This window comes from Triplophysa rosa, linkage group LG21 (genome assembly GCF_024868665.1).
Source record: "Triplophysa rosa linkage group LG21, Trosa_1v2, whole genome shotgun sequence".
NCBI lineage: Eukaryota > Metazoa > Chordata > Actinopteri > Cypriniformes > Nemacheilidae > Triplophysa > Triplophysa rosa.
The window spans coordinates 20,238,152-20,250,259 of NC_079910.1; the positions used below are offsets into that span (position 1 = coordinate 20,238,152).

Sequence of the window (12,108 nt, forward strand, 5' to 3'; positions counted from 1 at the left end):
ATTTTTAGGTACCGACTTGGACCCGAAGTACCGGTACTGTTGACAACACTATGAGAGAGTGAATCTGTCTCCAGCTCAGCTTCTGATGGGCAGGCGGCCTCGTAACAACTTACCTGCCGCTCGTCTGTTGCTTACTCCATCGTCATATGACCCTCTCAGAGTGAAACGTCAATTGGATGAAGGTAAAAGAATTCAAAAGGTGTACTATGATAGTAAGAGAGCAAGTGGCCCTCGCGCTGCACTGAAGCCGGGAGATGAGGTAAGAATGCAACCACACCCTGGCAGTAAAACGTGGACTCCAGGAGTTGTAGTGAGAACACACTGTGCCCCAAGGTCCTATGTTGTAGACTGTGGAAGAAAAGAGTACCGTCGCAATATACAGCATCTTCGTAAGAGCACAGCAGCTGCCAATGCGCCCTGTCACCTGCTCAGTGAGGATCAATGGTCGGAGATGCCAGAGTCATTGTTTACTGAGGAGCCAAATTCTGTGGATAATTCTAATTCGGCCCAAGTGACACCTACTGAACTCGAGACTACTGAAGAGTCATTGCCCACAGGACCCTACACCACCCGAAGAGGCAGAATTGTGAAGCCTCCTGTTAAGCTCTGTTTGTAGTCAGGGACAGGCGTGGTAGAGAAGCCTTGTGGAAGTGATGTGCTGGTAACCTCTCCTTCCTAGTTATATATTGATGCTCAACAAGTCATTATTGTTAATAGTTGTTTAATAGTAATATGTTTGTGTTTCATGCTTAGGAGAGGAGATGTTATGTATTGCTATTGTGTGCCTGGGCCCGGTTGCATAAAGCACCTTAAGTGTAATTTTCCCTTAAGTGTGTCCTTAAGTATACCTTAAGTTTTACTTAAGTTATTCTCCTATTGTCTTTGGTAAAGGAAAATCACCCCTTAAGTGTCATACTTAAGGGAAAAACTTAAGGTGCTTTATGCAACCGGGGCCTGGTCCTTTAAGTGAAGCCCTGACGTCTGTAGTTTTACGTGATGTCGTAGCACATTGTTGGCGTGCATAAGCAGTGCAAGAATAAACCAGCGAGCATGGCTCGGTACTGAAGCTTTGTGTCAGACGCATTATTTTACAACGACTATGTAACTTTTAACACACTGAAAAGAGAGTAACTTTTGACTGGAAATTTTTTAAAATGTAATTGTTACCAAGAAATGACTGAAGTTAGATATACCTTTTATCTCGAAAATACTGTTCAAATTTGGGTTTAAGTAAAATAATCTATTTTAAATACAGTTTATTAACAAAAATTAACCTTTAACCAGTTAAAATTCAATTAAATGAATGCACTGTTGCAACACCGAGGATATTAGGCCATAAACAACATGTACCAGTTCATTCAGTCTCATTTTGACTCAATTGACTCGTTAAGTAAAGGGAGTGTTCATTCAGTACATTCAACCAATGAAAGGGCTCCGTTACTGTGTACATTCTAACGCTATTGGCTCAGCACCTGCACACATACATAACTCTGCAATAATGTCTTGCTCGAGTAGTGGGATTCATTCAATGCATTCAGTGAACCTTAGTCTTTCAAAAAGACATCTCACATAAACTGTAGTACATTTCTTTAATCATGCAAGCATCTTACATGCAAGGTTCAATATGTTAATGTGCACACAAACTCACTTCATTACATCGCTAATCTGTACAGGGCAGCGCTGGTTTGTTTCATATGCACCAGCTCATGTTAGCAGATATGTTAACGATGGATATTAAAACGTTTGTGCTTGAGTTTCGAAGTAACTCGCTTGCAATTGCGCCTCAATTTTGTTTTGTTTAACCGGCGATTGCGAAAAAAATAAGACACTTGATAAACCGCGTGATGACAACTTGAGGTTAGTTTCACCTTTGTTTCCGCTTCCAGTCATGTTTTCCTCCTCATGTCGAGTTTTCTTTGGCAAGTGCTGTATGAAATGGACTTTGTACTTTGACGCGCATGATAAAAGCTGCACGCTGACTGACTGTTGCGTTTATTTCTGCGTTCTGTTAGACTGTAAGATTAATCCATATCGAGTCAAAATGCCAATATCTTATCATCGTTTTTGAAATGCATTCTATCGCGATTCGATATGATATAGTTTATCGGCACAGCCCTACCTCCAGCTGTACCTCACCCCTCCACCCCATTTGGCTCCTCTTTCGTCTTCACTCCCAATGACGCTGCCTCTGTCTTCAGAACCCCTGCTCTGCCTTCTTCCTGCAAGCCTGATTTCTGGCCCTCCAGTCTAACAACGTCACATTTAACCATGTTTGGGTTCACTTGGACTCTAATTTTAACATTCACACTTTTAGCTGTTTTAAATTTCATTTACTGTGTCTAAAACCGCTCCCTCGTTCACTATTCCCTATAGGGAATGACATTTGAGTCCACTATATGGGAAAGATGTGAATGAAAATAAGTGAGTGATTTCGGACACTGACGTATATAGCCTATGTCATGATCTGTTCTGTGTTCCCGTTATTTTGGACTCTTATGTTATTTCCTGTTGCGTGCCATGTTTGTAGTCCTTTGTAGTTTTTCTTGTTAATTAGTTTCTACGTGTGTTTCTTGTTTCCTCTGTTACCCCAGTGTATTTAAACCCTGTTTCCTTTGTCTGGTGTCAGTGTTTGTTTTTATGCTTCGTTAAATTTGTGGATTACCTTGGTTTATTTTTGTCTTGTATTATATCATTAAGCGCCGGTTAACCAGACAAGGATTAATTTAAACCAGGACTAAGCCTTAGTTAAATTAGGATATTTAAATTGTGTTAAAAAACATACTTTACAAAAAACATTACTGGTGTGCATCTTGAGACAAGACAATCTCACTGATATATTTTAAGATATGCCAGTGCAAGTTGTTTTCGTTCAAGATGTCTCTAACATTTCATTTAGTCTGGGACTAGTCTTAAGCCAGTAAATGTTTACTGCATGTGGATCTGCGTTCTGCCTGGTTATTTATTGTTACACTATATTTCCTATCATTCAAGAGAACGTTCTGGGAACTAAAATAAAACTATCTGCTGAAAATGTTATAATAATGTTCCAACAATGTTACCACTAAACATTTTTTGAATGTTTTTTAAGAATGTTTCCCTATCAATCAAGAGAACGTTCTGGGAACTAAGACAAAACTACCCGGTGAAAACAGTAATGCAACATTGCTTGGTAATATTCTCAGAACATTTTTAGAACAAAACATGTCTAGCTGGGAACCCTTTTCCTCCCTTTCTTTTCACACACACAGGCTGATGTTTTTGTCTTGCAGTATGTCTTGCTGGCTCACACAAACACAAGCTTTCCTATCTTGTGTTATGCACACATTGGTTGATCATTCACTTTGGCCTTTGGCCAAATAACCAGCAAGATCTGCTTCCTGAAGAGACATTACTGAGGCATGGGCAGAAATGATGCACTTCAACCAAGCATTACTATCAGAAAAAAATATTGAACGCTTGCTACATGCAGACAGGTGAGCTACTTTTGTTTCTTTGTGAAGAATAAAAGTTATTTAGAGAGTAATAGGCACATTATTGCATGCTAATTTCTCAGTGTCTTTATTATTATTATTATCATTATCATTGTTTTTGTTAAAGATCTTAAAATTCCAAAGAATATTTCAAGTATTTAAATTTAAAATATTAATGTTGAATGTATTTATTCAGAAAATGTTTAGGGTGGTTGTTAATCAAGGAATATTCATGTTAGCAAGTTTAACAAGGGCAAGTCAAAACATTATGACATGAATTTACTTTTTATATGGTGCCCTAACGGGGGCTTCACAAGGTGCTGTACACAATAAAAAATATTGTATATTAAAAACGTGGATATCAAAGAGCAACTAATAATACATCAAGAAAAGCTATAAACGCTAACCTGAAAAAGTTTTTTTAATATGTCACTATTGCTTTTTTAATATCAGCTGGAAACAGCAGTTCCAGACTTTAGGAGCATAAGATGAGAAGGCTCTGTCACCCATATATCGCCCAAACTTTGTGGAGCGTAACTGACACTTTACAGTGTATTTTGTCAACAACTACTGAGGGGCTACAAACTATGCCAAATGCTCTTAATTGAGATTGTATTTAATCCATCATATTCTTTTGACCTCCCAATACGTAGATATTGTTGAAAAATACTGTGGCATATTGGCTTATTCCTTAATGTAGAAATGTGCTATTTAGTTAATACTGTACACAAAATAGTAGAGATAACCCTTTAGAACACTGTTGTTATTCATAGCCCTTTTGCAAAGTTGTATTTACTGTGTAAACTTTTTCATGCTGAGTTTCCAAATGTCCTTCATGGGTCTGTTTCACAAACCGGAACATCCAGTTTTTCTGTGATACATCAACATTTAGACCAGCATAAGAGCTCAGAGCAAGTGGTCACTTCAAAACTTTGGACTTGCGTTTCTAGAAAGGAACTACTTTGAACTCTCTCCTGTGAAACACATGAGATACAGAATATGGCACATTATAATCAAGTAAGCTAATTTGGTTTACTACTATATAGAGATCTTGGCTTTGTTTTAGTTAACATGCAATTGTCTCCTTTAGGAATTATCTTCATCATCAGGCAATGTCAACCTGGGTGTGTCTGGCAATCCTCAGTAAGATACTGCTGCCTTTTTTGTCATAACAAAGAATTATGGATTGAACACATTAATGATTTGTGTGAATGAACATAAAATGAATGTATCGTGTTAAAGCACTGATTATGGTGCGGTCATTGTAATATGTGGTAAAACTGTTGTTGTCCTGTGTGTTTTCAGTGCCAAACCTACTGACTTTGACTTTCTGGCAGTGATTGGAAAAGGAACATTTGGGAAGGTGAGGCTCGCCTAATGCCACTATCAGATTAAAAATGCACCATATGACTTTACAAATGATTAACACTTCAAAAGGTGCATTAAGGTTACCTTGATCACAACAATTTCAGCAGGTCTGAAAAGCATAAGTAATTTATAAAACCGACCTGCAGAAAACAAAATGCTATTATTTAGGCTAAAAATGCTTTGTCAATTGTAGGTACTCTTGGCAAAACTCAAAGCAGATGGAAAATTCTATGCTGTGAAAGTTTTGCAAAAAAAGGTTATATTGAAGAAGAAAGAGGTAAGTATTTATTTCTATTTCATATAACCAACCCTTGAGAGATCAGTTTTAGACAGAAGGTGGGGCACAACTTAACACTGTTTGGTTATTCACTTTAAAGATATTTGAGTTAGTTTAATCAGATTATTACACAAGCAACATAAACATATCTGCTACAAATGAACACTGCCTGCTGTTCTCGTACAGTTAAACCGAAAGTTACTGACATGAAAAACTGACAACAACATACCCATGCCTGGGTGAGGTCAGTTGTAAGAGACAGGGTATAAATTGTAGGTATACTGAAGATGGATACTGTTTGTGCATACGTCTATAGAAATGCACATATCCATCTATCTTTCATCTATAACCATGGATGAATACATACAGTACAGTATAGATCAGTACAGTATACATCAGAGAGAAAGCTAAAATGTTAACCAAAAGAATCATAATTGTCAATTATTTTTCCTGATATGTGACCCTGGATCACAAAATCAGTCTTAACTAACATAGGAATATTTGTGGCAATAGCCAACAAAACATTGTATGTGTCAAAATTATTATTTGACCCATATATATTATTTTTCTTTTATGCCAAAAATCATTAGGATATTAAGTAAAGATCATGTTCCATGAAGATATTTTGTAAATTTCCTAATATATCAAAACTTGTTTTTGCACCCTCAGATTCCAGAGTTTTAAATAATCATATCTCTGTCTAATATTGTCCTATCTTAACAAACCATACATAAATGGAAATCTTAATTATTCAGATGATGTAAAAATCTAAATTTAAAAAGAAATTACCCATAAGATAACTGCTAACAGAGTGTGCCATAAAATAAGCAAATTCTTAAGCATAATCTTATCTAACCCTATCCCTGTCCTTTGCACTGTGACAATACAATAAAGTTAGCACATCTGTTTCAATCTCTGGATATTCAAGTGGAAGTGTGTACATTTCCATCTCTTTTAATTTATTTGAATGTAACAATTCTTTAAAATATGCAGCTGATTCAGCTTTGACTTTTCTGAGCAACTGTGACCACTTGCAATACATGTTCACATGATTTACATATATAACCCCTTGCAACATTATTTATAGTAATGTGTAATTGTGATTTATTTTTAAACTCATCAAATTTAAGCTAAAGTTTGGTCGCAAATGCAGCCAGTAAGATAAATAAAATTAGTATTATTAATGAAAATTAATCAAGTCGTTAACTTGTTTCAAGCGTATATAGCATTATAATTTGTCTAATGCTCTGATGTGGATGGTATATTTACCGGTGTGTACCTCCCTTAATGATGCCTTGTTTTCAACAGCAAAAAAACATTATGGCAGAGAGGAATGTGCTACTCAAGAGCCTGAAACATCCTTTCCTGGTTGGCTTACACTACTCCTTTCAGACCACAGAGAAGCTCTATTTTGTCCTGGATTATGTAAATGGAGGAGAGGTATTATGAGATGATGCTAAGAAACATCATGATTTATGAATCCAACAGTCAGTCACCCACAAGCATCAGGGTCCGAATTAACCTCGGCAGAGAGGTCTGCAATGTTAAAGTAACATTTCGTGAGATTTTACCAAATGCTTGCTATAAAGACAGCATAATTGTTTCAATTTTTTATAAAATTTTATGTTCTACTTTAAATGATCAACCGAGGTATGACAATATAAATGTCAGAGCTAAACTTTTGGAGGAGCACAAAATCTCCATTCTTCGGTCCTGTACTTGAACTTTTCCAAATCAAGTAGGCTCACATTTGCTCTCAAAAAATCTTAATAAATGATCGTATCTGTCAGTAGCTGGTCTAAATGGTTTTCCGTTTTCACTCTCCAGCTGTTTTACCACCTGCAACGAGAGCGGTGTTTCTCAGAACCACGGGCACGCTTCTATGCGGCTGAAGTGGCCAGTGCCATTGGCTACCTCCACTCTCTCAACATAGTTTACAGGTGAATAGCTGGGAGACTTTCTGTTTATCATGTTATGGTCACATTTACAGTTGGCCTAAATATTGAAAAATGTCCTCTCCAGAGATCTCAAGCCAGAAAACATCCTCCTAGATTGGCAGGTAAAACATTTATTTGGACATGCATTTCTAACAGCGATTTCAAATGCATTTCAGTATGCTATACTGTCGTGATTTTGTTTTTCTCATAAATCAGGGCCATGTAGTGTTAACAGATTTTGGCCTGTGTAAAGAAGGGATAGAACCAGAAGAAACCACCACAACCTTTTGTGGAACTCCTGAGGTAGAAATCTAGATTCAAAACAAGGTTTGACTCTTTCATCTAACATCACCTAATGTGATATGTTCTTTCACTCTTAGTATCTAGCACCAGAGGTCCTACGAAAGGAGCCATATGACCGAACAGTGGACTGGTGGTGCCTTGGAGCAGTGCTCTACGAGATGCTGTATAGCTTAGTATGTCTGCTAATTCACTCAAGCATTTTTGTGTACAGCACTTTAAACATTTGGTGTAATGAATCAAATATTTTTAGCATTTTCTGAATGTTTTTATCCTCAACAGCCTCCATTTTACAATCGAGATATATCTGAGATGTATGATGGAATCTTGCATAAATCCCTTTACCTGCCACCTGGAAAGTCTGAAGCTGTGTGCCATCTGCTCTACGGACTCTTGCAGAAAGATCAGCGCAGACGAATAGGAGCTATTGCTGATTTTGTGAGTGAATTGCTGATTTTGGTGCTGCTAAAAAGTTACTTTTTTATTACCATTTACAATATCTTTGATAAAATGTTCATATAAATTAAGATGGTATTATGACAAGAATGTACTGTTCGGCCAGCTCTTCTTAGGTTTAAAATGTTTTAGGCCAAGTTGCATTGTTAACATATTATCTGTTGTAACTTTGCAGCTGGAGATTAAAAATCATGTGTTCTTTGCCCCCATAAACTGGGACGACCTCTATCACAAGCGAATCACTCCTCCATATAACCCCAATGTGGTAGGTTCTTACAAAACCTCCCTTTTTATAATCAAGTTTTGTTTCTTTCTGTGGTAAAAAAATATATTATAAGTAACTTCTTTATTAACACCTTTGCTTTGTTAATTATGAATCCTGATTTCCATGTTTTATTTGGCACTATAATGGCAAGTTGTGTAATAAGCCTTTTTACGTGTTTCCTAAGAGAGGCCCTTCAGACCTTCAGCATATTGACCCAGAGTTTACCAGAGAGATGGTGCCCAACTCTGTGGGTCGCACCCCAGAACCTACGGCAAGCCTCGCCGCCAGCAGCTCCAATGCTTTCAATGGCTTCTCCTATATTTCTGGAGAAGATGGCTTTCTCTGAGACATGTTCGCCGATCAAGGGTGTTCTCAAACTAGAGTGCCCTTTAGGGCATCAAGCAGATATCATTGTCATACAATCATGATGATAAAGACTCGAATGGAAAAACAAAGGCATGCTTTTTATACTATGCTGATGAAGGTTAAAGCCATAAAGATTAAAATGATAAGTTTATAAATGCTTTGTATATATAATAAAATAGAACAAATGATTTCATCGGTCTGCGCATTTTCATTGTGCAACATTGACAGACGTTGTAGAAGTTACATTTGTTGATTATACCATTGAAAATGATAATTGCAAAATCTGTAAAAAGCTTGTATACATCTTTGTTACTGTTATAAATATCCTTATTTATAAGTGTTTTTGGAAAACTTATAAATGAATGTAAATGTTATTTAATTGTGTCTTAAGTTTAATTATTAACACACATATACATATACTAAGTTATTGAGTTGTTTCTGGATGTACCTTGATATGTATAATAAAACATATAGATTCAGGTTTATTCAACCTGGTCTCATAGGACATGCCACACTCTGTAAACTTTTTGCAGCACCACAAAACATGTACCATCAGATGCATATTGCAACCTGTCATCTCAATTTCCAACAACAGAAACATTAACAACACCATATCATATTATATGTCGGTGTAATAATTTAGAATTTAATCAGACACAACATCTGATTAAATTCTAAATTATTACACCCCAATATAATATAATATGGTGTTGTTAATGTTTCTGTTATTTCGTACACACAATTTAGTCGTATTTGAGAACGTAACCCTACCACGCCCCTAAACAGTTTGTATATTACAATATAAAACATAATGCGTAACTGGAAGATACAGCTACATATGCTGTTTATTCAAAAAGTGCAATTATTCTAAGCATTGCGAGGCAAAAGAACAAACCCGAATGCGATCCCCTTCTCCATCTGCCATAAAACTCTGATCAGTAACGGCTGCGCACAGTGACAGAATAAAAAAAATTCCACCATGTGTGAACCGTTACGTCACATGATGACTGGGGTCCCTCAGGGAACGGTGCTCGGACCGCTATCCTTGGGACCCATCATACGGGCACACGGCTTCTCATATCACTGTTATGCTGACGACACCCAGATCTACTTCTCGTTTCACCCAGACGATACTACTGTAGCAGCTTCCATTACAACCTGCCCAGAAGACATCTCAGCTTGGAAGAAAGAGCATCACCTCCAGCTGAACCCTGCCAAGACAGAACTACTCCTGTTTCCGGCACACCCCGCGGTGCAACACGATCTCACCATCCAACTTGGCAATACCACAATCACTCCTTCCAAAACAGCCAGGAACCTCAGAGTCATATTTGATGAACAGCTGTCCTTCAATGATCACATTGCAAAGACAACACGGTCATGCCAATATGCCTTATTCAACATTAGAAAGGTTAGACCCTATCTCACTGAGCATGTGGCACAACTCCTTGTCCAGGCCATGGTAATCTCAAGGTTGGACTACTGCAATGCTCTCCTTGCTGGTCTTCCTGCAAAGGCTATCAAACCACTCCAGCTGGTCCAGAACGCAGCAGCACGCCTCGTCTTCCAACAGCCCAAAAGGGCTCACGTGACACCCCTTTTCATCTCTCTCCACTGGCTACCGGTTGAAGCCTGTATCAGATTCAAGTCACTAATGCTTGCCTACAGGACTATCACTGAATCTGCACCGGCATACTTTCACACCCTCCTACACTCCTACACCCCATCAAGAACCATGTGTTCAGCAAATGAGCGGCATCTTGTATTGCCTTCTCATAAGGGCAGTAAATCGCTTTCCCGCTCAGTCTCCTTCACAACTCCTTCCTGGTGGAACGTTCTTCCTAACTCAGTCCGGTCAACCACATCTCTCGCAACATTCAAAAAACTACTTAAAACCCATCTCTTCTGTGAATACGTGACGGACAAATGAGAGAAAACAAAAAAACACTAACCCTCTCTCTTTCTCGCAACAGGTCTAGCTTTTGCTGAAACTAGTAACTTGTATTAGCACCTATTTTATTATTGCTCCTGTATGACATATCGCTTATTGCTCCCTGAACTCTGTAAGTCGCTTTGTATAAAATTGTCAGCTAAATCACTAAATGTAAATGTATTACCTTAAGTAAGAAAATGCACTACATTAAACGTTTTTATTCTTGAATAGCTGGCTTAATAGAAAGTAAATAAGCAATAATGTGAATAAGAAATTTTATCAAAACATACACTTAAAAATGTATCCGTCATGTTTACGTATATGTCTGACATCCACGACACTCCTCCCATCCGTTCTGTGATTGGGCGTTCGCAAGGATTCCTGGGTAGGTAACTTCAGTGGAGTCTGCAACAATGCGGGCTTTGCTGAAGACCGCATCGAAGGCACAAAGGAGGCGCTCGTGAGCAGACTTCTGAGCGCTAAAAGACAAATAGGACACCCTACGGACTCATAGACCTGGTGAGCACGCGCAATTTAAGTCCACGACTTGCGGTCGCAAGTCCACATGAAGTGCGCCATTTGGGACAGGGCCTCTCTCTCACGAGCACAAGTTAGCGTTACCGCTTTGGGCCGTCCTGAAGGAAAGTGAAGACAGGGGAAAGGCAAAGAAAAATTTAGAGTCTGTAGAGCAGCCTAAAAGTATGCACCGACAGAAAACATACAAAACTGAGTGGGAATAAGACCCCAGTTTTGAAGGATGGATAAGACCTGTTTCAGGCAATAACACCAAAACCTTCTGCTGGTCGTGTCAAAAATGATTTGTCTCATAAATAGCTGTATTTTGTGCGTTTGACTATGATAATTTTCTTCCAAATACGATAGTTTTGAGCTTCTGGTACGATAGTTGGACATTTCCAATCTGGCAACACTTCATAAAACACGACTTGGTGCATCCTGGAGCATGATTGTCAGCGATTAAAACCTGTTGTGCTCACACAACAATATTGTATGGCTTTAGAAGACTCGAAACACAACGTGACCTGTTTGTAATGCTTTTATATTGTTTTTGATCAGTGTTTGCAATAAATACCTGTGTCTGACTTCCATTTCCTTGTTGCGTTTTTATGTGTTTGGGAAGTGGGTAGTTTTAGCTTTAGGTAGGGCTGTGCCGATAAACGATATCATATCGAATCGCGATAGAATGTATTTCAAAAACGATGATAAGCTATTGGCATTTTGACTCGATATGGATTAATCTTACAGTCTAACAGACAGCAGAAATAAACGCAACAACAGTCAGTCAGCGTGCAGCTTTTATCATGCGCGTCAAAGTACAAAGTCCATTTCATACTGCACTTGGCAAAGAAAACTCAACATGAGGAGGAAAACATGACTGGAAGCGGAAACAAAGGTGAAACTAACCTCGAGTTGTCATCACGCGGTTTATCAAGTGTCTTATTTTTTTCGCAATCGCCGGTTAAACAAAACAAACTTGAGGCGCAATTGCAAGCGAGTTACTTTCGAAACTCAAGCACAAACGTTTTTATATCCATCGTTAACATATCTGCTAACATGAGCTGGTGCATATGAAACAAACCAGCACTGCCATGTACAGATTAGAGATGTAATGAAGTGAGTTTGTGTGCACATTAAAATATTGAACCTTGTATGTAAGATGCTTGCATGATTAAAGAAATGTACTACAGTTTATGTGAGATGTCTTTAAGGTTCACTGA

General features: G+C 38.1%; 1 protein-coding gene across 3 annotated transcripts; it reads left to right on the plus strand.

Annotated features, from left to right (window-relative positions):
* Positions 1-3,309: 3,309 nt before the first annotated feature.
* Positions 3,310-8,882, plus strand: sgk2a (serum/glucocorticoid regulated kinase 2a). Of its 3 annotated transcripts, none has more exons than XM_057319215.1 (13): positions 3,310-3,473; positions 4,337-4,487; positions 4,561-4,613; positions 4,776-4,833; positions 5,032-5,115; positions 6,424-6,555; positions 6,943-7,055; positions 7,138-7,174; positions 7,269-7,355; positions 7,433-7,528; positions 7,635-7,790; positions 7,984-8,073; positions 8,258-8,882. In XM_057319215.1, exons 2-13 carry the CDS (start codon positions 4,470-4,472, stop codon positions 8,417-8,419), a joined length of 1,086 nt encoding a protein of 361 aa, XP_057175198.1. In that variant the 5' UTR covers positions 3,310-3,473; positions 4,337-4,469; the 3' UTR covers positions 8,420-8,882. The 3 variants fall into 3 exon arrangements, with proteins under 3 accessions (XP_057175198.1, XP_057175200.1, XP_057175199.1); XM_057319217.1 differs by having other exon boundaries at positions 4,421-4,487; XM_057319216.1 differs by lacking the exon at positions 3,310-3,473 and having other exon boundaries at positions 3,556-4,487.
* Positions 8,883-12,108: the final 3,226 nt, after the last annotated feature.